Source organism: Heloderma suspectum, chromosome 2 (genome assembly GCF_057233095.1).
Source record: "Heloderma suspectum isolate Gila_16-S chromosome 2, 16-S_ref, whole genome shotgun sequence".
Taxonomy (NCBI): domain Eukaryota; kingdom Metazoa; phylum Chordata; class Lepidosauria; order Squamata; family Helodermatidae; genus Heloderma; species Heloderma suspectum.
The window spans coordinates 194,310,475-194,335,936 of NC_139459.1; the positions used below are offsets into that span (position 1 = coordinate 194,310,475).

Consider the following 25,462-nt stretch of genomic DNA (forward strand, 5'->3'; position numbering starts at 1 on the left):
TTCTGACTGAAACTGAGACTGATGCACAGCCCCACTGAAATCGGAGCCACCAGTCTCCACTGGTATATACCCATCTTGGGCCATGGGCAGAAGAGGGATGGCTTCTGATGAAGCCTTGAAAACCCAAACAGGCTGCAGTCCTGGCTGTGGGAAGGGAGGATGGCACAGTGGCATGCATCAGGAATTCTCAAGGCTTTTATTGCAAGCTGCCTTAAATCTGTGGGTTGAATCCAGATTTAAGGGGGATCAATTGCGCTGGCAGAAGTGGCCTGCCCCACCCCTCTTTCTCATGGCGCCCCCTTCATCCCCCTGAAAATGTTACACAGAAAGTCAGGAGACCCTTCTGGATGAAGTAAGCTGTGGTGTTGAGGGGGAGAGGGAATCTCCAAAAATCAGGCAGAGGGACCTTCCGCAAGTGGAGCCTTTCCTCTCAGTGAAAGCAGAACCAACTCTGTGCAGATCTTTTCCAGTGTAACAGCCAAAAAACAAAGATGAGTTGACCAATGGCAGATCATTTATAACAGGGGTGGGAACTTCAGGAGGGTTGGGGGGTATTTTTGCACCCGGGATTCCTCCCCCCCACAACATGTGGACCACAGTTCATGAGGCAACCTGATTTAAAAACAACAACAACCCAATTATTTATTTGGGGGGGGCATACATAGCTGCTACACAGTGCTAGCAAGCAAGCAAGCAAGCTAAATTTGACCCTTTGAGCACGACGTAACAACTACGTGTGTCATCCCCTCACACCCAGTTTTTCTAAAATAAATAAATTCTGGGTTGCCCTGAATTCAGCAGAGTGGCTGGGGCTGCACTGGGGGGGAGGCAGGAGCCGATGATGTGGGCACACAACTCCTCTGAAGGATTATAAATGCACAATTCCACAAAGTATATACATTCTTAGTTCTGTCATTATTGAAGCCAAAAAAAGTATTCCCTTGAAGTCTTCAACACCTCTACCATGATAAATTAATAAAAAGGTAAAGGTGTCCCCAACCAGTCGTGTCCGACTCTAGGGTGCGGTGCTCATCCCCGTTTCTAAGCCGAAGAGCCAGCGCTGTCCGAAGACGCTTCCGTGGTCATGTGGCCGGCATGACTGAACACCGAGGTGCACGGAACACTGTTACCTTTACTGCCGAGGCGGTACCTATTTATCTACTTGCAATTTCTTGCTTTCGAACTGCTAGGTTGGCAGAAGCTGGGACTGGACGGGAGCTCACTCCATCACGCAGCACTTGGGTCTCGAACTGCTGACCTGCCGACCTTCCAGTCTGCAGTTCAGTGTCTTAACCACTAAGCCACCGCGGCCCCATGATAAATTAATAGGGGAGTGGAAACATGCAGTTAGCAGTATTTTACCAGTATTTGAAAGTGATGGGTATGTACGCATTCCAGCTACTAGAGCAATGCAAAGCACTCAAAAACTAGACCAGATGAGAGCAGGAGTCTTCCCTAGCCTCTGGTTCCACCTTCTTAAAGAGATGTGCCTCATACTTCTGAAGGATTCTGGAATTGGGGCAGAGACTATAAGCAATGACCCAGATATATGGTTGGCATAGCTGCTTAGTCACTTTGTGCCACTGGGTGAGTCTGTTCCCAGTCTGTGCCTCAGTTTTATTGTCTTAAGAATTTGGCTTAACAATACCCACTGCACAGGGATGAATGGGATGGAAGAACTCAGCTGGTGCCTACAAAACATTTTAGCATTCCTTGGGTAGCAGCTGCCAAATCTTACTCCATAGCCTATTTGTTACATGAATTGCCTGGCAGGGACCATTGTCTGGGCATCTATAAATGATTAATTACTCAGTAAAGCACAAAATATCAGCATGGCTGAGGCTATCCTTCTTCAGCAAAGGGAACAGCAAGTGAATATTCACCTCTGCAACATGAGCACTCAATAGCTTCAGTGTGGTTTTCTGTTCACGTTCTCTTTATTGAAGGTCCAAGGCCATTGTTGTGGCTACATATCCTTCTGAGTGCATATCCTGGAAGAGTTGGACCCCTGAGTTGCAAGACAACTTTTTGTAGTTATTATGTATTTTTTTATTATTATTATTTTTGGCTTTGTAACCCTCTTAAAGGTAACTTTTAGATATGGTAAGTGGTATATAAATTGATTAAATAAAGCAAGGCCTTATTGTATTTTTAGTTTTCGTTTAAATATTTTCGTTTTAACTGTTCTAATTCAGCACGTCCCACATTCCTATTAAGCAATTCTGGTGTATACTCCCAGTATCCCTATGGCTTCAAGTGTCAGATGTGGATCGTCTTTCGCCCTTCGCAATCAATACCACACAGAGACAAGCTTCAGGTTGTCACTAATTTATTTTGCTAGGAACTGGCCTCTTTACAAAGGCAGATTCTAGGAACACTTTCAGAGTGCCTCAGGCCCCTAAACCACTAATCTGCGCTCCCTTATAGAGTTCCCAACAGTTTGGGCATGAACCAGTCATGGCCAGACTTGCTTCACAGTGATGCCCCTCCCTTAGGGTGGCTCCCTCCTATGATGGCTTCCAAGAGTGGCTATCCTGGAGGAGTGTCTGAGCCCTGCCTCTAACTTTTCCCGCTTGGCTTTACGACGTGCCCTAGCCTCTCTCGAATCACGCCCCTCTTTCTCCTCCTCCTCCTCTGAAACTTGAGTTCTCACCATGGAGGGAGGGGGCAGCGACTCAGCCTGGGCCATCTGTTTGTCATGGTCTTCAGAGGGATCTCTCCCAGCGTCTTGGCTCACTAGGGAGGTTCCCTCCCGCAGCTTCTGATCTAACTGTTCCAACTCTGATTCAGAGTCAGAGCTGTCAGAAATCTCAAGGCACTTCGACTCATCCCTGACATCAAGGTCTCCACCATTTTCCATTGGAAATGGCTTATTATTAGGGGAAATTGAGTAGCTTCAGAAGGTGGGGAGCTTTCCCTGAGGTTGAAACTGAGTGGTGAAAGCACATTCTGGGGATACTTACTACACTAAGGACAGAGTATGATGTGACACTGCCCCTGTTGAGCCCTTTATCCCAGGATTTCTCTTAATTATCAAGAGCTGAAAGGGCTGGCTGGAGACCAGTGGACCATTCTGGCTGCTGATCTAACCCTTGCTTTTCCTCCCCTCAGGTGTTCACACGCTATGGAAAGTGCTACACGTTCAACTCAGGTCAGTCTGACAGGCCACCACTTATCACCATGAAGGGGGGAACTGGTAATGGCTTGGAGATCATGTTGGACATTCAGCAGGATGAGTATCTTCCTGTCTGGGGAGAGACAGGTAAGAGCTATTCTTGATTTCCCCATCTCCATTCTGATTCTGCACTTTGCACATTCCCCTTTGTGCGTATGATGGGAAGTCACCTTCTGATGACACCTAACCTTGCCAGTCTTCTCCTTATTACATGTTCCTAAGCTGCCTTTCTTGCTCCAGTTGACCACTCCACTTCTGCCTTCTTCTCTTGCCCAAGTCCTCCCTGCCCCGTTCCTCAGTCCACTAGGCCTCTCCCTGCTTCGTTACTTTTCTAGGCCTACTTCCTTGCACCCACATCACACCTTCCCCCATCCCAATCTCTCAGTCAGTTCCCCCATTTCTGTCCTACGCTAATCACCATGGCAACCAGCTTATCACTGCCAAGGAAGGAGTTGCCTCTTATCTACAAATAGCATCTTGCTCTTTCAGGCAGGGTGGGGGAGATAAGTAGTCAAGACTATGGTGGGGTGAAACCTGCATCCCAGTTCAAAGGTCCCCAAGAGGCTCTGTGGGAGGGGGATTCCTGGGTTCCTAATTTCTAAAATGAGATGTGTCAGGAGCACAACCCTGTCTAGAAATCATCCCCTTTGACCCAGACAACCTTTTCCCTAACCTGAAATGGTTCTGATTATAGATGTTGTGTTCAGGTGAAATTACTTTATTAGTATTACCTGATGTACTGAGCCCTGGGGGAGGTGGGGTAGATCTGGTTTAATTCCTGGTAAACTCTGGCTCTAATCAGATCAACCATAGCCATAAAAACACTACATCAAAGTGGGCATTGACTGTAGCAGGTGGGCTGTGTGCTCTGTAAGTGAGAGAATCAGACAGGGTAAAATCTTCCTTCCTTGCCCCCATGCCTGTCTTTTCATGCCTTTCCCTGTCTGCGTGGACAGAAACACTGGGGGCTTTTCTGCATGAGGCTTTTAACCTGCACCTTTACCAACACTTCTGCTTCCAGATGCTTTGTGGGATTATGCTCGGCTCCTTTATATGTGTTTTTTCCCGGGGGTTTTCTTTCTCTGCCATTCTATATGTTTCATTACACAACCACTAGATGGTGCTATGGTATAGCAGAGTTGCACAATTACACGAGAGTCTCATTGCGCCATTTCTAAATAATATCAGACTTTCCTCGATCTAAAAAAAGCTGGGGAAATGGTTGCAAAGAGCAGGAGAGGCCCTGGAGGATGACGATGTCATGTAAAGGACCTGCAGACTACCATGAGTGAGCAATCATGAGTGCACAATAAAAGCCTCATGTAGAAAGGCTCTGGGTCTCCCTGAGGATTGCAGGTTGCAGAATCAGGGACGGTATCTACTTTCTGGCTCTGAGCTAGAGTTATGCTGCCTTGGTCACCTGGGCTCCTTTTCTGCTCTCCATCTCTGCCACAGATGAGACCTCATTTGAAGCTGGGATTAAAGTGCAGATCCACAGCCAGGACGAGCCTCCCTTCATTGACCAGCTGGGATTTGGGGTGGCACCCGGTTTCCAGACATTTGTGTCCTGCCAGGAGCAGCGGGTAAGATGAGGAGGCTCCCTTCCCCTGAAGCCAACCTCTGCGACCTGTGCTAGGTGATCAAAGTGTGTATTCCCACTGTCCAGGCAGCATTAGAGTTACCGTGGGTAAAATTCTTATCTTCCCCCCTGATGAAAGAGAGGGCAATGGGTGGGAATGAAAAGTTTTGAGCCAGGAAATCTCTGGAAAGGGAGCTCCAATGGACTGAAAGTGCAGAGGTCTTTGGTTCTGGGTGAAGAGAGTGGGGTCAAATGGTTAGTGCTAGTGGGCTGGCAGCTACAAGGACTTCTGAGTTTACACTTGTCTATATAGGCACATATTCAAGATAATGTTGCTTCTCTATCACTGTATTTTATTGTTGCCATATGTTACCGTGGGCAATATCCAACTGTGTCATTCCGTTAGCACAAATAATGTCGTGCCAGCGGAAATTAGGTTCTGAACTATGCGCAAGAGAAGAATCCCACTAAGGTTACGTTTGTGCAAGTGTGGTTGTGCAAGCATTTTTTGCGTAACTCTTCTGCAACCTGTTGTGCAATGCATTGTGCATTCTGTGCAACCAGTTACGCAACTGCTTCCACCCATTGTACAGCACTTCGTGCAACACTTGCAACTGGTTGCACAACTGGTTGTACAAGCATAATGGGCAACCGGTTGTGCAACGGAAAGATTCAGGAGAGCTCTGTTTGCATTTGCGGAATGTCACCTTTGGATACTGCCCTATGTATACTGCTCTGAGATTGTTTTGCTGAAAGTGGGTATATAAATATTCCAAACAAAAGCTCGAAAATAAAGAAATAAGCCGTTATTTTATCATCAAAGCTGAAGGGAGGGGAAGGCTTTCAGAAAGGATGGATGTTACCCAATCTTTCACAGCCTGTTTATGTGTGGAGTGATGATTCAGAATCATCAACATGAAGAGAATAGATCAAAAAGGTTAATCATTTCATTTGCAATACTCAATTATGAACATTCCTGGAGGAAAATACAGGCCAGGGGGTAAGAAAAGGATATGCTAGAAAACAAGAACTGTGGGTTCCATTGAGGATGCCTTAGAATAAATTCAAATGGTGTGTGTGTGTGTGTGTAAGAAGCACATGACACAGCCCTTCTGGAACTGTACCACTTCAGATTGCATATAGGCAACTGCATGACCGAAGACTGTCCAGCCTCAAACCCTCCATACATATAGAAACCTAGCACATCAAGGCTAGGCTAGAATCCTTCTTTGAGACATTGATCTATTTGTATACTTACAAGTAAGTATAAGACGAGCAGTGTGGTGTAGTGGTTCAAGTGTAGGACTGGGGAGATCCAGATCCAAATTCCTGATTAGCCATGAAGCTTGCTGGATACCCTTGGGCCAGCTACTTCTCAGCCTAACCTACCTCACAGGGTTGTTGTGAAGATACAGAAATGGGGAAGAACCATGTACACCACCTGAGCTCCTTGGAGGAAGGGTGGGATATATATGTCACAAATAAACAAAATAAAAATTAAATACTTAAATACCATTTTCAGCCATAATGGCTCGTGCTATAGCATTCTACTCAGAGGGAGTTTGTGATCATGGGGAAGCACTGTATGATGTGCCTTTTTGTTCTAAGTTTGAACTGGCTCTGGCACATGCTCTTGTTAGAGCAAGAATTTTCATGTGTCATATTTTGAGGCATCCCATGTGCTTTGAACCTCCACAGTCCATATGGCTCTTATATTCAGCCTCCACTGGTTTCCTGCCTGTCTGTGTTGCAGGCGCAGTCTTGGGGCCAAGACAGCAGATGCAGGCTGCATGCCCCAAGGAGCACTGCCTGTGGAAGAGGAAGGAGCAGGTCAGCCTTGCCTCTGTCAGCATGGTGGGCCAAACAGAGCCCTCCTTCTTCTCTAGGAAGGAGCGGGGAGGTGCTGCCTTTCTCATTCCCCTTCTGCCCGCTCTTGCGCAGCTCATCTACCTTCCCCCACCCTGGGGCGACTGCAAATCTGTGACGATGGAGTCAGAGTTCTACGACACCTACAGCATCACTGCTTGCCGCATAGACTGTGAGACTCGCTACTTGGTGGAGAACTGCAACTGCCGCATGGTGCACATGCCCGGTAAGATGGAGCTGATGGCACAGCAGGGACACAGCAGCTGCACAGAAGGAGAGGTTAAAAACTAGAGCTGTGCACAAACAGCATGTCAATATTCTCCACCCTATTTGTGAGCAGAGAAACTGGGAACAATTCCACTGAATTTCTCCAGCCGGGGGAGAAATTCTCCCACAGTTTCTCACAGGTAGGGCAGGGGTTGTAGCATAGCTTCTTTCTTTTTCTTAAGGACTTTGGGGTTATTGTGCTGCCACTGCAAGTGTTGGCAAACTGTGTTGGCCTTTTTGCATCCTCCACAATGTAGATGTGATGGGGACAGTGTTGTGTCTAGCTCCAGAGAAGAGGTAGAGCAAGCGTTGTGCCAACATCTGGACTCCGGTGTCCTGAATGTTTTCTTCCCCCATGAAAGGAGCTTCCATTTTTAAGGCTTATTCTCACGGGATTTTATCATTTATTTTGAATTTATTTGGGGGGGGGGGTTGAGCTCACCTAATCACTACGAGGTAGCCAAAGGTGCTGTGTGTGCATTTTCTTTCTATTACGCATCTTGCCGTTGCTCTGCAGCCTCCTAGGCTGCCTGCACTTCCTGCTCTGAGAAAGCCCTGTGGGAGGACTTGCCTCATGATGTCTTCCCCTGGGCTTTAACTGAAGTGAGAGAAGCAGAGGCAGCTACAGCCTGCCGGATAGATGACTGTACAATGAAAGACAGGACACCCACGCACACTTCTCGGCCACCTCATCAGTAAGGCAAGCACATGTATCCTGAACCCAACCCATGAGAATTTCTCCAAAAGATTTTCCTCCTTTGAATTTCTTTTCAAAAGCCATTTCTTTTCTATCAAACTGAACCAGATGGGTAAAAAAAATGTGGAAGAATTTTTCGGCACAGCACCATTAAAACCAAAGTCTTTAGAGGAGATACCGTTCAGCCCTTGGAAGGATGAGGATTCCTCTGCTTACATATAAGAGCATATCTCCTCTTGAATAAGCACACTAGCCTGGTATTGTAAGTGGTGGACTGGCATGCCACATCTGCGTGTGATTAAAACACCCAGCGGGGCATTTTAAGCAGCAGGCTGGCATGCCTTGTTAGCACCTAAAAGATCCCAGACCTGGAATTGAGAGCCAGTGTGGTGTAGTGGCGAGAGTGTTGGCCTGGAAGTCAGGAGATCCAGGTTCTAGTCCCCACTCGGCTATGAAGCTCACTGGGTGACTCTGGGCCAGTCATTGACTCTCTGCCTAAGCAACCTCCGTGGGGCTGTTGTGAGCATATAATGGAGAGGAGGAGGACCATGCAGCCTGCACTGAGCTCCTTGCAGGGTACATGGAGCAAATGTAAATGTAACAAACAAATGAACAAACAAACAGGGTGAGACCCATCATAGGTCCAGAGGGAGGCCAGGCACCCAGAGGCCAGCCCAGAAACCATACCACATCCAGCCAACATACAGAATCAGGAGGCCTAATGTGCCCCAAGTGGACTCATCCCCTCATACTGGGCCCCCGCAGCCACCACTGGGTCGTCAAGGACAGTGGCAGTAGAGAGTCCGAAATGGAGCTTGGTTGCAGTGATGCAGGGTTCGCTTGGTGGCACAAGAGGAGCAACCGTGGACATGAGTGTGGTCAGGACCATGCCCAAGTAGTGCTCTAGGAAGGGTGGGACAGCCAGGCTGAGTACTCAGACCCAATGATCTAGCCCAGTGATCTTCTGGACAGCTCCTCTCCTGCTCAGCATTAGGACCGTTGATTGCTGACTGTGCTGGACAGCTCCCCAGCCAGACTCTGAAGGGGACAGGACAACGATCACCCATGAGTGCATCTTCTCGCAAGCATGCACCGTAGGCTGGAATTTCAACCAGGTCTACCATTTCTGTCTGGGATTCAGGCAGGGATACTTCCCAGGAGGGGCCATAGCTCAGTGGTAGAGCACAAGATTAGCATATAGATGGTCCCAGTTCATTTCCTGGCATCTCCAGTTTTTTTTAAAAAAACCTCTCAGACAGCTGAGCCAGGACAGCTACTTCATTGGTAGATGCATCAGTGGTCAGATTCAGTGTAAGCCAAATTCATATGTTAAGTAGCATAATACGCTCAGCTGCAGAACTAGCTGTAGCAGGCTTTTCAGTCTTTAGGTGCAGAATGTAACTGAAAGAACCTATGTATTTTATTGTTTGTATTGTTACATTTTGGAGTATATGCACATTTATTTTATTTTTTTAAGAATGTCAACTCACAATCACCTACCGTTTTAAATCAGGCTATACTGAGTGTTCTCCCGTTTCAATAAGCTGAAAACAGTACTTTGAGGAGGGGGGATATCCCCCGCTCCCGAAAAAAAAACCAGCTTATGAGAAGGTTCACTTTTCCCCCAATATGTTGCTGACATTAGCTTCACCTATCTGCTGCTGCTTCTGAGTCATTTTGCTCTTTTCATTTCTGCATTATCTTCTTCCTCGTTGACGTAGTCCTACCCAGTCAGGCATCACATATTTGACATCGCACTGCTTAGTAGATAGTCCGATTTGGTGACATGATGACGTCACTGAGCACAAATGAAGCCATCTGAGAGTGAGGGCAATGTTTCCTAGATCTATGACATGAACAATCCCAACCAACTGGGAATCACATAGTGAACCAGATCATACGTTATTGTGCATAGTCAATCAGATCTGGGTGCATGCAAGTGTCACTGAGGCCAAATAGATTCAGTTCAGAGTGCGGGCAACGCTTCCTGGATAGGTGAATGTTTTTATACATTCCTTTTCAAAGCAATTAAAAAACAACTAAAAAGTAGCATGGGGGCTTTTCAGTGCTGCTGAAAATGTTCATTAAAAGTGTCCCTTCTTTAGGCTCATCCCTAATTAAGAATTTCTGTAATTGCAGATGCTCCCACTCTTTATTTCTAGTGCATGATTTAACAGACCCCAAGGCTCCCTCAAATGTACCCCCCCCCCCGGTCTGTACTCAATCTTTCCTGTTAGGCAGGAAACCTTTTCAAGGGATGTAATTAGCAAATTAAAATGAAGCAATGCATTAATTATTCTAGTCAGCTGTGTCTCCCAGAGAGGAGAAGGCAGACAGAAGAATGGCGCAGATGTATGAAAAGGAGCAGGGGGAGAGTGGATTTTTCAAAGGTACGCTGAACCTATCAGTTGGTATCCAGGCTACTGGAGAATTATAGGACATCAGGATGCAGTGAATGACACAGTCCAGAAAGGACAGCCAGAGATAGCTGCAGAGATTTAGATCCAGCTTTGCTTAAGTAATGACTGCTTTGATTTTGCTTTATCTTGTCTCTGCCTGACAAGGGTTCTGTGAACCAGAGATACAAAGGGAAGGCCTTATCCAACTACTGTGTTTCTACTAGCTGCACATGTTTAATTCGCTACACTGCCTGTGCAGGGGTTACAGAAACATGGTGCCCAGTTCACACTCACAAGCTTCGGGCCAGTTTATAAAGTCAGGAGAATCAAGCGGTAAAGCTTTTCCGGGCTTCACTGGTATTGGGAATCCAGTATTTCTGGGGGGTAGAACATCCAGCCCAAGGGCCGAATTCCATTTTGGAGAACCATTAGGGGGCCACATTCCCATAATGGGTGGGGCTGAAGACAGAGGGGGCAAAGCCAAAGGAAAAAGGGAGTGGGGTCAAAATACAAGAAACAGCAGCATATTTAGGTTAAAGCTCTTCCTCCCAGTCATTAAGCCTTAGGAGAGGCATCTCAACCTTTTAGAATGGGGCGGGGGGGCACACAAGCTGGTGAACTACCCAATTATTGATGTTTGGGATTGCTCCTTCCCCAGCATTCCCACTGCAGAGTAGGCTTAATAATGAGCTCTAAGTTGTGCTTGATTGTATTCGCTCTGTGTTTTCTTCCACTTGGGGTCCAGTCTCCCAACATGCTTCATTGTCCTCAACTCTGGTGTATATGAAGGAGCCAAATGAGTTCTGCTAAGCAGGAGAGGCCGCTCGGGAGAGATTGGGTCAGCTGCCAGAGTCATTTCTGCATTCCACAGCTTTGATCGGAGCGCCGGTGATACCAACCTGGAAAATCCCTAAACCTTCTGGAATCCTTCGGGCTCTGCAGATGGGCCTTCCTAATACATCCCCCACCCTTGCAGAGGGAACAGCCACTGCTAAACTAAAACTCAACAGGAAGCCAGCTGACCATGATAACAGACAGATTGTAAAATCTTCCGCCATTGGACCACTATCCTCCTGCCCAGTAGAGAACCAAGTCTAGCGTGTTGTCCTACTACATGGTTTGGATCAATGACATGTTGGGGCAGCCCCATGCTTCTCAGGGCAGCCATGAAGGCCTGAGCTGCTCCAGGTTTGGTGGCCTTCATGAGAATTTTAAGGTCCCACAGGACAATCATCTGGGGAGTAGTGGTGGCTGGTGCTCATTGGGGCTTGTGGGGCAGATACTCAATATTCTACTGAGATTGCTGGAGGAGGGCAGGAGACTATCATGTATGGCAATCAGCAGCTGCATGCCATTCATTGGAGCAAATGTACCTGGTCATGGGGGAATTTCTCTGCCACAAGTAGGTTGGGGAGAGACAGAGGGTTGTGACACCATTCACCCCAAATATAGATCTGCCTCTGCTGGGGAGTCCACAACACCAGGTGCGAGGCCACCTCCATCAGCTTATATGAAGAGGCATGTCTGCATTCACAAATGTGCATACAAACCAGGGAGCTGTGGGTTTTGCAGGATCTTGCATATCCTATCTCCCCAGGATTCACTTTGCTGCTTATGAGTGCAGAAGGTCAGAATAGATGCTCACCATGATAGCCTGGTAGCCCTGTGACATGATTACTTTCACTTTTATGTTTCCCTGTAGGTGATGCTCCCTATTGCACCCCTGAGCAGTACAAGGAATGTGCAGACCCAGCCCTTGGTGAGCACCAATAAGTTGCTTTGCTGGATTAGGCCACGGGTCCAGCTAGTTCAGCACTCTGACTCCAAGATTAACAATCTGATACATGCACACCTCAGATGCTCACAAGAGGGGAGTCAGCCATCCCACATTACTTGCCCCAGTATCTGGTCATCAGAGCTATAGCGCCTCCAAACATAAAAATTATCTTACTGGATCAACCCAGAGTTCAACACTGGAGTATGATAGCATGCTACGGATACCTGAAGAGCTGTCACATAAGGCAAAGACTTGTTCTCTGCTGCCCCAGGAGTAGGTTTTCAAAGGAAACCCCACATAGAGCATATTACAGTAGTTCAAAGGGGTTGTGTAACTAAGGCATGCAAGACCATGGCCAGATCAGACATCTCTAGGAACATGCGCAGGATAGAGATGTCTGATCTGGCCATGGTCATGCATGCCTTAATTACAACCCCTTTGGACTATAATAACATGCTCTACATGGGCTTGCCTTCAAAAACCGTTCAGAAACTTCAGCTGGTCCACAATGCTGTGGCCAAACTGTTGACTGGGGCCGGTTACAGGGAGCACGTGGTGGCCTTGTTACAGCAGGTTCTCCAGGCACAGTTCAGAGTGCTGTTTTTGACCCATAAAGCTCTATACTAATTGGGATCAGGATACCGGAAAGACCACCTTCTACCATTTGAGCCTGCCCAGGTCTTAAGATCTTCTGGAGAGGCATTTCTTTGAGACCACTGCCTTCAGGGGCACATTTGGTGGTGACCCAAGAGGGGGCCTTTTCAGTGGCTGCTCCCAGGCTCTGGAACTCCATGCTCAGGAAGGCTAACTTCGCTCCCTACCCCCCCCCCCCCGCTGTCCTTCCAGTGGCAGACAAAGGCCTTTTTATTCAAGCTGGCCTTTTGGCATGTAAGCGGGTCTGTTGGGGCGGATGTTGTTTTTATTCTGTTATTGTTGTGTTTTTAATTGGGTATTAATGCATTTGTCTTATTGTTTTAATCAAGTTTTATTCATGATTGTAAGCCGTCTTCAGTGCCATTTTAATTGGTAGAAAGGCAGGGCATAATCGAATCAAGCAAGCAATAAATAAAATATCTGCCACGAATTTACCTTTTTTAAAAAAAAAGTAATCTAAAAGCTTGGGGCCATCGCTGCCCTTGGGGGTGGTGTAGATTTCATAAATGAATTATGATTAATTTTTGTGAACTGCCCAGAGAACTTCGGCTATGGGGCAGTATAGAAATATAATAAATAAAATGAAATGAAATGATTGTGCAAAAAAGTACTTCCTCTTGTCTGGCCTGAATCCACTACCAATCAGTTTCATTGATTGTCCCCATTCTTAGACAAACCTATTTTCCATTAATGTATCTAATCCTCCTTAACAACAGGATTCTATAATTATTTATCTATGCCAGCCTTCCCCAACCTGGTGCCTTCCAGAGGTTTTGGACTACAACTTCCATCAGTCCCAGCCAGCACCACTAAGGGTCAGGGATTATAGGAGCTGTTGTCTAAAACAGCTGGAGGGCACCAGGTTGGGGAAGGCTGCTCTATGCTGTGTCTCCCAAAATGACTGGCCCCTGAACATTCTTGCAGCCTGACCTAACCATACTTACTCCGATGTAAGTCTCCTCTGTTGTGGTACAAAGGTCAAACAGCAGCTAAAGATTATTGTTAGAAAATCCTCTGTCCCTCTTTACTTTTGATACCCCAGAGCTCACCCCCAAATCTGTGGTGGTGGAACATAGCTGGATATTCATGTTTTCTAGCAACCTGATTCCAGAATAACTTAAACCCAGTGGATGGCCTAGGAGTAGGAGCACCTGATGCCATAAGCCACATTGGGGCAGCCCACGGCCCTCAAGCAGCACTTGGAGCCTTCTGTGGGGCACACCGTGGGTGCTCAAGTTGCCACTGTTGCCCCCATTGCTGAATATCCCTGCACTGCTGCGGTTTTGCTGGGGAAGGCGGTACAGGAGGAGAGTCAGCCGGTGTGCCATGTTCCTCAGCACGATCATGCTCCTGACAGCTGCTTGCCACAAAATGATCTCAGGGAAGAGAGGCTTAAACCTCCCCATCACTGCACTCTGAGATTGGGGTTGGGGAGAGTGTCTGGGTGTCTGTATGCATGTATGTTGGTGTGTAGGAGTGTAGGAGTGCGGGAGAAGAAGGCTTTGTGTGTGTGTTTGCCTGTGCATATGCATGTGGGCTCAGTTTGCAACCTCTGCCCCTCTATCCATTGCTGCATGTGGCCCTCGGGGGCAAAACGATTGCCCAACCCTGCAGTAAGTATTATTGAATCTAAGTAAACCTGGGCACTGATCGCTACCTGGATGGAATACCCTGAGAGCCCCACGTAAGAAGCCTGTGAGCATCCTGGAAGACGAGCGGAGTACAAGTGCATTAAGAAAATTGCCTTTCCCATCTGTTCCCCAAACCAAACCAAAACCACTCCTTCTGATTTGATTTTGTTTTAAATGGATCCCGTGGTGACTTCTGCCTTCCTTCCTCCGCCCCCAGACTTCTTGGTGGAGAGGGACAATGACTACTGTGTGTGTGAGATGCCTTGCAACGTCACCCGCTATGGCAAGGAGCTCTCCATGGTCAAGATCCCCAGCAAGGCGTCGGCCAAGTACCTGGCCAAGAAATACAACCGGAGTGAGCAGTACATTGGGTGAGTACCTCTGCCTGCCTCAGCCCTCATCCAGCCACTTGCCACTGTGATTTCTGCACTTTCCTTTCTACACCTCCACCACCTTGGTCAGCCCCAAAAGAAGAACAATTTCAGGATCATGAGCCAAAAGCTGGGGACCAGGAGTCAGGAGCTGAGCCAGGGACTTAGAGCCAAGGGACAATGCCAGAGAGAGAGAGAGAGAGAGAGAGAGAGAGAGAGAGTTGAGAATCACAGAGAAACACACCAAAGCCAGGAAGATCACTGTTACTCAGGAAAATTCCCAGCCCAAACAGGAAGCCCTGTATAGCCCTTTCTTTCTCAGAGGACCTACTAGCCAGCCTGGGTGAGGAGGGCCACTCCAGAGCCTGAGAATACATCTCCATTGCCCGGGCCAGGGAGATGCTCCAAACCGCCACTCTGGGGCTCACGCAGAGCTGGGGGCTCCCAGTTCCAGCCTTGGCTGCTCCTGTCCTGACAGCTATGAAGAAAATGCCCCATATCCCCTCTGATCACCCTACAAATGGCTGCACTCCTATTTTTGTGATGTGACATCTGCTGTCACCACTTCAGCGATGGACGCCCAGTTTTCAGTGCTTTGGGTTGGTATTCGCTAGATCCCCAAATCTTGGTTCCAGGCAAGTAAGTGTTCATGCTTGTGCTGAGCATAGCCATAAGGTCGGCTGTGTACAGACTTCCCAGGCAATGCCAGGCAGAGGCTTGTTTTAGTGCCAGAGGGGCTTCCTATCACCTCCCTTCCTCTTACACAGGGAGAACATCCTGGTACTGGACATTTTCTTTGAGGCTCTGAACTATGAGACCATTGAGCAGAAGAAAGCATACGAAGTGGCAGGACTTCTGGGTGAGATAACCTTTTTTTGACCGCCGGCTGCTGGGGATCCTGCATGCCTCCAACTTTCCCCAAGGGTGACACTTTCAACTGAGTGCATCCCACTGCAATCCACAACAACCCACAAAACAATACTTAATCAGGACTGCGTGTGTTGTGCAATTCTTCAATTGTACCTGACAAGTGCAAAAATGGGTACTTAGTATAGAATTCAACATCCTGATAATCCTGGCTTTCATTGCCACCACCAGCACAACAAGAAAAGTTAAGTTTCTAGCCCTTGAGGCTGCACAGAGAGGTATTAGCAATGCCTGGTGAAATCAGAAGCTGGGGTAGAGGAGATGGAGGATGGTGAAGCTGGATTTTCAGTGACCAGGAGGCAGGACTTCTATGAACTGCACAGCTGTCACTCCTCATAACATCTGAAGCAAAATAAATTGCATTCAATAAACAAATATTGTATCTCATTGTTTTAAGGCAGGGGCGGGCAACTTGTGGCCCTCCAGATGTTTTGGCCTACAACTCCCATGGTCCCTCACCACTGACTATACCAGCTAGGGCTGATGGGAATTGTAGGCCAAAACATCTGGAGGGCCACAAGTTGCCCACCCCTGTTTTAATTAATGGTAAAGTTTAAGCATAGCCACTGAACATAGTCAGTGGCTGGCAGCACCCAGGCCAAGCTGGAAGGCAAGGACATGCAGTGAGCTGTTTTTGTGTGGTTGGGTTTGTTTGTTTTTACCACAGATTCACCCTTCTACCTACAAATAGGGTTGCCGTCTTATGATTTTAAAAATACCTGGTGGGTGGGTGGGGCTGAGGGTGGTTTTTTGGCATGGCATGAGGGATTTGGGCAAGTAAGGGGCAGAGCCTGGCACATGTTGGCATTTCAGGGAGCAGAGTCTAGCAAAGCCTTTTCCAACCTTGGGTCTCCAGATGTTGGATTATAGCTCCCATCGTTCCCAGACAGCATGGCAAATAGAGATGAATGGAGTTGTAGTCCATCTGGGGACCCAAGGTTGGGAAAGGCTGGTCTAGTGGATCAGGTTGTGGGGTCAATAGAGGATGTTACAAACATCCCCAAAGCCCTGCTTTATCCAATGAAACCAATCCTGGGCAAAAATACTCAGTGGGCAGGTCAGGTAAAATAACTGACTCTTGGAAACTCTGTCTCCAGACCCCAGAGGGCTTCTAAAATGTTTAAAAAATGGTTTAACTCTTTTAACCAGCTCTCTTATTCTTTTACTGTGTTGTTCACCGTTCTAAAATCTTCTGATGTGGAGCAGTATCTAAATATTGTAAACAAACAAACAAATAAAATCACCCTTTTCTACCCCCCTCCACCTCTCTCAACATAGACTGGGATAACTTTGAGTCACCGAAGTCTGAAGAGTTGAATGTTGAGGCACTGGAAGAGAATAGGGTTTAGGAAACATGCCAGATCTCAGTGCTGGTTGATTGTTCTTTTACGCTCTTGTTTGCAGGCGACATTGGGGGACAGATGGGGCTGTTCATCGGTGCCAGTATATTAACTGTGCTTGAGCTATTTGACTATGCCTATGAGGTGAGTGTCAGTCCCTGGAACATAAGACAAAAGGCAGCCCTGATTCACTGATGGCAGGGATGCAGAACCTCAAGCCCAGGGGCCAAACCCAGCCTGCCAGGGTTGCCCAGATGGCCATCTCTGCTTTCTCCTGACCACTGTTCATTTGGTGGTTTCCCAGCTCTTGTGCAGTTTTTCCCAATTCTAAAAGCTTGAAATGCCCTTCCTAAGGCTTAGTTAACTGGCAGTAAGAGCTTTGAGCCAAAGTGTGCTGGCAAATTTTGGCCCACCCTGTTTGCATTTGCCCCCACCACCATCAAATTGGAATGCGGCCCCTGAGAGCTTCTCTGACATGGAATTGGGCCCTTGGGCTGAAAGAGGTTCAACGCCCCAGCTTATGGCCTAGAAGGGAATGTCTTGAAGGCACGTGATGCAGTTCTGCTGCTGAAGCAGGGCAAGTCTGTCCCTGTCAGCTGCCTGGATGGGGCCACACACACCCCGGAACCGTATGGGAAGCGACGCGAGCTATTCGAAGGGAAACAGGGGTATATACATCTAATAAGAAATTGCGGCAATAGCAAAGTGCTCTTCGTCATGCTCCCTCAGATGCAAATCCCTCTTTCTTTTTGGTTTTAAGCCTGCTGTGCTAAGGCAGCCTGGTAGGGCTACCAATGATAGTGTTTACCCTCTCCCAGCAATATTCCCAGGACTTTTCACTTTTAAATCTGTTTTTTTTTTTTTAAAGTGACGTATAGATCATGTGACATTTTTAGAGTTTTAAGATATGTGACATTTATGCTGCGTCATCTGTAAGTTTTATTATGGTTGTTTTATCCTCCACTTCTGTGTTTTAGTGCTGTCTTTCGATTTTAGGGTTTTCTGTATCGGTTCTCTTTTACTGTAAGCCACCCGAGCACTGATTTTAGTGGGAGGCATATAAAATACCATCAAATACATAAGAAACATTAAAAATAAACATTCTCATGGCACCGAGATGCTGCTGGTCCACATCTTTGCCTCTTTTATCACTTCGCAGAGATACTCTCATAGTAGCTACAGCAAGCTTCACACCACTTCTTTCCTCTGGTCTGAGACTCCTGCCCCAGTGCTGGGCTCTTCAGCTACTCCCCCCTTCACTCTATTGAAGCCCTGACCTGTCTCCCCAAAGATGGCTCACCTGACTCTTTGCATTTCTAGCATCTCACTTCCACTCATAGGCCACCAAGTAACTTGGGTGAATACAATATTTATTGGCCAGTTTTATCCTTAAAAACGAGGAGGAGGAGGAGGAGGAGGAGGCATTGTGACTAGATAGCTTGGTATTTGGCTCTTGAGCGCATGCAGATACACACCACTGTACATGTTCTGGCAACCAAAATCAATGGAAGAGTAAAAACAGTCATTTTATCATTTCATAGCACCATTTGTGTGTTGTTGTTTTTAAGCGCTTGCCCCCAACAACCCAGATTCCCTCTCGTTCTCTAGGTTATTAAGTTCCGCCTCTGTCGTCGTGGCAAGTTCCAGAAGAACCACAAAGGTAACAACAGCGACAAGGGTGTCGTCCTGAGCCTGGATGACGTGAAGCGCCACGTGAGTTTCTTGAGCTCCATAATGCCTTGCGTTACATTACATTACGATGGGTGTCGTACATGCCACTAGCACCTTAACATCTGCACTCAATGGCCTAGCTCAGCCTTCCCCAACCTGGTGTCGTCCCGATGCCTTGGACATCATCTCTGACCATTGGCCATGCTGGCTGGGGGTGAGGGGAGCTGTAGGCCAAACCATCTGGAGGGCACCTGGTTGCCCACCTCTGGCCAAGCTACATTCATTAATATCACTGGGTTCATACCACATTAACTGTCCCAGCTTCCCCCAATAAATCCCAGAGCTTGTAGTTTGGCGAGGAAGCTGAAACGTCTTTGCAATGGATCCCAGACTACACACACACACACACAGAGAGAGAGAGAGAACTACAGCTCCTAGGCTTCCATGGCAAGTGGGAATTACTATTATACTCATTTAACATCTATAGTATTAATTGTATAGTAAGTCTACTCTATTGCATAGCATCAAAGTACTGTTGAAGTAGAAACATAGGAAACGTCCTTATACTGAGTCAGACCCTAGGTCCATCTAGCCAGTATTGTCGATACTGCCTGGCAGCAGCTCTCCAGGTCTTCAGGCAGGAGTTTTTCCAGCCCTTCCTGGAGATGTCGGGTATCGAACCTGGGACCTTCTGCATGCAAAGCAGGCGCTCCACCGCTGCGCCACAGCCCCTCCCATAACTAGTTTTCCAGCACAGATGTGTCCCAAGGGTAGATTCAAAAAATGAGTTGTACCCACTTAGAAGCATACTGCATGGTGAAATAGTCACTTGTAGCCTCATGGTAAAGCCCAGCAGTTGGAGATCAAAAGGAGTGAAAGGGTGGTGATGCTGGGCTTAACTGCAGAGGCTACAAATGACCATCTCCCCATGTGGGTTCACAGGTCCCAAATGGTAAGCTTTTAAGCAGCTATTCCGTAATCCCTGATCATCTTATGTGACAAATAGGCTGCTACACACAAGCACACAGGGGGATAGCAGGATCTGTTGGCCACCTTTCTAATCATCTGTGTTCCTCCCCCAACGTCATCCCAAAGAACAGTGAGCTGCTAAAGGAGAGAGATAAGTAGCAGAGATAAAACAACAGATAAAAAAAGGCATCCAGTGGCTCCTGCCTCCTGTTGTGTTTCCCTGCAGTCCTCTCCAGCATCTCCGCCTGCCTGTCTCCAAGGAGACCAGTGTGGTGCACTGCTTAGAGTGCTGAACTGGGACTTGGAAGATCGGAGTTCTAGTCCCCACTCAACCATGAAGCTCCCTGGATGACGTTTGGCCAGTCACTGACTCTCCGCCTACCCTACCTCACAGGGTTGTTGCGAAGATAAAATTGAGAGGAGGAAGATAATGTACACCGCCTTGGATTCCTTGCAAGTGGGAAAAAAGCAGGCTATCAATGTAATAAATGAATGAATGAAACAATTTCCAGAACTTAGAGCCTGGCTTACCTTTGGCTATTTTTGATGTGATGGAAGTAACATATTGTTAGACCAGGGCCAGCCTAAAACATTTTGCCGCTTGAGGCAGAACAGCAAATGGAGTCCCCTCCCCACCAAGTCAAAGTGCATAATATCCAAGGCCAGTCAAGTTATTTTGGCACCTGAGGCAGAGAATCCCACAAGCACCTCTCTTCCTCCCTGGCAATGAAAACACCACCACCACCACCACTTAAATAAATAACAAGTTGCTGTCCTTTCCGGACACCCCAAATCAGCCACCTGAGGCAGCAGCCTCAAAACCCAGTGCCAGCTATTTTTCTCCCTTGATCTAGCACATCCCTGTTCTCTGATGGGGCCCATTTGTCTTTAACAGCTGCATGACATGCCAAAAATGTGACAAAGTTTTTCCCCATCATTGAGCAATATTCCACCCACTGAATTCCTGCTATTTGTGCAGCTGTTAAGGCAGAGGCAGGCAAATTGTGGCCCTCCAGAAGTTTTGGCCTACAATTCCCATGATCCCTCACTTTTGGCTATGCAGACTAGGGCTGATGGAAGTTCTAGGCCCAAGCATCTGGAGGGCCACAAGCTACTCACAGCTATGTTAAAGGCACAAAAGCCGTCAGGGGAAGAAAGAAAAAAGCTGGCAGCCCTACTCTCAGTCTGGCCTTTTCCCTTAGTGTGGAGGGAGTGGCAATGGCCATGGTGGAGATCCTGTTCTGCTGATGGGTACAGGTACCCTAAGGCTAGGTTCACCCTTTCTATGAACTTTTGGACATGCCACCAATATGGTTCTGTGGTTGTGGATCTAAACAAAGAACTATATATTTTCCCCTGATGACTAAATCCCCCCTCCTCCATTACCGCTGTGTCCTGTCTCCACGGTGGTCTCCAGCATCCAACAAGATGGGCCCAAAGGTCTGTAAAGGTCCAATGAAGGAAGAGTGGCATTATTCTTGGTTTGTATGGGGCCACAGAAGAAGGGTGGAGGTGCATGAGTCTGTAGCACCATCTCTCATTTTGCTGGGCCACCTTGCGCGAAACAAGAGACCAGGTCCTCCAGAGTTCTCTGTGACTGATGATGAGGTACACACTGAGGTGCTGGAAAAGGGAGGGGACTGGTTGCCATTCAAAGTCAGAATGCATCCCAGAAGAGTCTTTCATCAGTTTCATGCACCACCACCCCCTTCCCAGTTAAGGGCAGCCACTGATGGCCTCTTGCCTTGGCACCGCAAAATCTTGGATGTGTTGATCATAACGTTGTGTTTACCATGCTGATTTTGTGGCTACTGCCTGCTTGTGCTTATATTTCTCTCTACTTCCCCTCCTCCAGAATCCATGTGAGAATATCCGAGGCCACCCAGCAAGCATGACATACGCAGCCAACATCCTACCTCACCACCCAGCTCGGGGAACCTTTGAGGACTTTACCTGCTAACTGACGACTGGATGTACAACTAACACTACCAAAGGGAAGGGCCCATGCTGAGCAGCCCTGGCCCAGCCCAGCCCATGAACCTGCCAACCTACTTGTCAGGGCCTCTATCTCAGACTCCCAGGGGAGGCAGCTGAACTCAGCCCCTCCTCACCCACCCAAGGCAGTGATACGCACACGGAGCAAGCTGGACAAAGGCGGGGTCTGTGCTGCCAGGCCCATTCCAGTTTCTGCTCTTGCCCCAACGATGCCCTTGGACTTTAACTTAACAGAAGAGCTGCCAGGAGAACCTTCTGCAATGTCAAGTGGAGGTGAGGGCATGGCCTTCTCCACTCCACATACACACACACACACACACACACACACACACACACACACAGAAGTCTTGACTGTCCGTTTGCCCTTCCTTCTGTCTCCATCCTGCTCCATGCCCACAACAAGCCTTGCGTGGGGGCAGCCATCTTGTGCAAAGGTGACCTCTCTCTTTTAATCTTGATGCCAAGAAGAACCTAGAGGAGCGCCAGCCAGGCTGTTCCCCATGGTGTTCTGTTTGTAGAGGCTGCTTAGCCTGTCCAAAGGAGGTGCTGCATCAGTTTCCTTCCCCCACCCCTTTTCCCCACCCCCCTTGCTGTGTATTATGGGAGGCCATAGTCAAGCCTTTCCCTGTAGCAAGACTGTGACTGAACTGCAAGGGCCACTTAAATAGGACATACTATCATCTGTTTGTCTCATCCAACTAGCAGCTTCTTTTTTGATCCAGCCCCTGGACTCCGCCTTGTCTCCCCACCAACCTCTGCCCCAATCCCCACCTCCCAGCATGAGAGAGGCAGATGAGTGACTGGGGGATGAGCTGTTCCAAAGTTTAAAACATCAGCATTGTGAGGTGCCTGGGCCCCCTCTGTGCATGTTCTGAGGGGTTATGTGAAAAATCTCAAGTATTAAGGTTCAGATGGAAGCCTGCCATTCCTCAGAATTTTCGGTAGAAGACAAAGCCAGATTGTTTTCAAACCTTCAGCATTCCAAAACCGTTGAAAGGAGAAGGAAGCAACCTGCTTTGCCTTTGATCCTGGCTTTCCTCTTCATCTCCCCCAGTGGCATGGCAACCTTAAGCCCAATCCTGCAGGCAGAAACAACACCGTCGTTCCTTTGGCTGTGCAGAAGCACAGGGGTAACCCATATCAGGTCTTGCCTGCAGGCCTCTACACCTGGGGCTTGAAAGAACAGAAAGTCATGGTAAGCCAGCAACAATGCCCGTTCTGCTTTAGTGCAATGCAGAACACTTGCTTCCTCTTAATTCCTAGCCCATCCCACCTTTCAGCCACTAGGTTGCTGGTGATAATAAGGTGGGAAATTACCACCAACAGAAAAACACAGAGGGTCTCCAGGCAAGTGCATGCTGATGATGTAAAACATTTCACTATTCTGCATCATCAGCATAGACCAAAATAAAGAGCAGCTCAGGGAAGTGTCTCGAAAGTCTGGGCAAGACAGGCCTCCTGGTTTCACCTTGAAGAAACCCCAAGGCCTGTTTTGCAACATCCAGGCTACAATCTGATTATGGAGGTCACCAAATTTGCTGTGGAGCCCCTCAGCCATCCAGACTCATTGATAGTCAAGCCAAAATGGAGGAGGGCTCTCTGGAAAGGAGTGCTCCCAGGCTGAGGGCTGGAAAGGTCGAGTGCACCCATGGACTGGGGAGGATGGGCTGGGCTTCTTTTGGCAGTATTTGTTTCTGGCTTGTCTTGGCCTCCCACCCAACTTGTTCACAGTGCCCAACCTGAGCAAGGCAGAGAAGACAGGGTGAGGATAGTGGTTACTATGATGAATGGAGGAGCTGACCTCTCCCTCAAAGGGGCCACCTTCTGCTCCAAACTCTTACCCCTGGATAAGCGCCATTTGAAACTACATTCAGAAGAGCCCAGATCTGTGATCTAGAGACAGTCCAACCACACAGTGTAATCAAGGGAATAAGATCAACACTGGTGGAGGCTTGTCCAGAATGTTGTTTTATAAAATGAATCTGAGATGAGCTTGTCTGCCCAGCTCTGTCCTGAGAGAAGATGGGACATGGACAGGCAGAGGAGAAGAAAACAACAACAGAAAGTGTGTCTGGATTGTCTGGATTAATCTATGGTGGCCTGGTGTGTGATAATGCCTGCTGAGTGGCAGGGGAGAAGGTCTCAGTTTTCTCCATGCCTTATGAACCTATGAGTGCAAAGAGAAACAGGAAATTAGAGACATTCTAATTAGGTTAAATTAAGAGCTGAAGAACAAACTAGCCCCTGTGAAATCCCAGGTGTCCATCCACAGCCTCACAGGAACCATGGGCCTTGATGGTGCATGGCCCCCACTACTAAAACTGCCTCTGACTCTTTTGCCTGGTTGGTGTTTGCATGCCCTTTGGGCAAGCTGCCAGAAGGAGATGTGCCCATGTGTGTTGTTGTGATTTTCACTTTTAGAGGAAATCGCCCCCCTTCCAGCCAGGGCCCCACAGCATCGAGTGCCTGCCTCAATCCCTGCTACAACCCAGCCTTTCCCCCCAACATTATTACACAGCCTCTTCCCCCAACATTATTAACGGAGAAACGCTGCAAGGGCAGCACCTGGGGCCAACGTTCTCCTTATCTTTAAGAGCTTTTGCAATAAAATTATTGTTTTTAAAAAAGCTTTATTTTATTTTGATTGTTATTATTCCAGGGCTTGATCTGGACTTGTTTGTTGAGAGAGGTGGGTGTTTTTTGTGTTTGGCCTCCAGAATCTCACAAGGCTCTGATTTTCCAAAGACACTGCGACTCTGCCATGGCCAGAACTTTTCCCATGGAACTTTCTGGAAGGTGCTTTGCTTTGAGGGCTTTTGTTTCTTTCTTCTTTTAGTTTTCATTTGGTTCTTTCTCCTTTTCTGCTTGAAAGCTTTTGAAGATAGGACTCGAATTTGACCTCTTCTTCTCCCTACCCCCCATTTGTTTGTCCATTTTTACTACTTCATGCTCATTTTATATTTCTTATATATAAAATATATGATATATATTATTATATATATATGTACATATATATATAGATATATACATACTCACTCCTCTATATGCACCATGTCAGTGTATATATCCATCCGGTAGAATCAAAAGCCTTGATATTGTGCCATTTCAATTTTTTTTCCCAACTACCGATCTCTGAATGCCTTCAAGTGTATAAAGTGTTGAATTCTCTCTGGTATCTGTACTATGTACACATTTTCATAGGAAGCACAAGAAGATGACAAATGCATTGTATATCAAAACTTGCTCCTCTTAACAATGATATAAAGGATATCATCAACCATGGCGACTCAGCCTTTTCCTCCTTCGCTTTACTGCAGAAATCCGTAGCCGTTAGCATTATACCTGCCTGTATTCTGCTTTGCTGTGACAGCATCACAGCAGCAAGGGGCTGGTTCCATTGTCGGCAGCAATCAATCATGTGGGGCAGACATAGGCACCAGTGCAAACTCCACACACTGTTGCGGGGAGGAGGAGCACATCGGGCAAGGCGCCCTTGGGGTTGGGTCCAGAGTTACTCATACTTGGAGTAGATCCATTGAAACCAATTGGACTTATTAGTCATGAGTAACCAGTCTCCTTGGTTTCAAGGGGTCTGCTCCAAGCATGCCTATCTGGATCTAGAAGCGCTCTCATTGGATGAGATCTAAATCTGGATCTAGAAGAAGCGCTCTCATTGGATGAGATCTAAATCTGGATCTAGAAGCAGCGCTCTCATTGCCTCTGGCTTCGTGGATGCCCTGTGTGCAAAGTGAGCATGAAGCGCTGCTGGGCTCTTTGCCGCACGTGGGGCAGACACCTGACCTAGGTGCTTCCTTGAGCCTGCCCTGGCAGGTGAGCCCTATGCTTGGGGTTCCCCACACCCGTGTTGACTGTACAGAGGCAGTCTGGCATGGTTTGGCCCCCCCACTTCATAACTACAGGGCGCACTTGTGCATGTATCACGATCAAAGGTGTATTTTTTTACAGTGAGGCTCTAATCATGAGAGCAGACCAGACCTGCGCCTAAAATAACTGCATGGAGGGCTGCTTCAAAACAGACTGCTTCTGTGTGATCAACAGGCACACGAGAGATGGCAGCATGCCCCCATGCACTGCATGCCCTATTGTCTTCACGACTAGGAGCAAGCCTGAAGTAAGGACATAT

At 47.6% G+C, this 25,462-nt stretch overlaps 1 protein-coding gene across 2 annotated transcripts in view; it reads left to right on the forward strand.

Moving 5' to 3' along the window:
* ASIC1 (acid sensing ion channel subunit 1) overlaps window positions 1-21,283 on the forward strand; it is a 187,340-nt gene extending 166,057 nt beyond the window's left edge. For both annotated transcript variants that reach the window (XM_084832321.1, XM_084832320.1), the window contains 9 exons: window positions 3,112-3,262; window positions 4,631-4,758; window positions 6,696-6,846; window positions 11,686-11,742; window positions 14,263-14,416; window positions 15,184-15,275; window positions 16,748-16,827; window positions 18,292-18,396; window positions 21,179-21,283. In XM_084832321.1, coding sequence (XP_084688447.1) covers window positions 3,112-3,262; window positions 4,631-4,758; window positions 6,696-6,846; window positions 11,686-11,742; window positions 14,263-14,416; window positions 15,184-15,275; window positions 16,748-16,827; window positions 18,292-18,396; window positions 21,179-21,283 — 1,023 coding nt within the window. The remainder of the gene's footprint in view (window positions 1-3,111; window positions 3,263-4,630; window positions 4,759-6,695; window positions 6,847-11,685; window positions 11,743-14,262; window positions 14,417-15,183; window positions 15,276-16,747; window positions 16,828-18,291; window positions 18,397-21,178) is intronic.
* The last annotated feature ends 4,179 nt before the right edge of the window (window positions 21,284-25,462 follow it).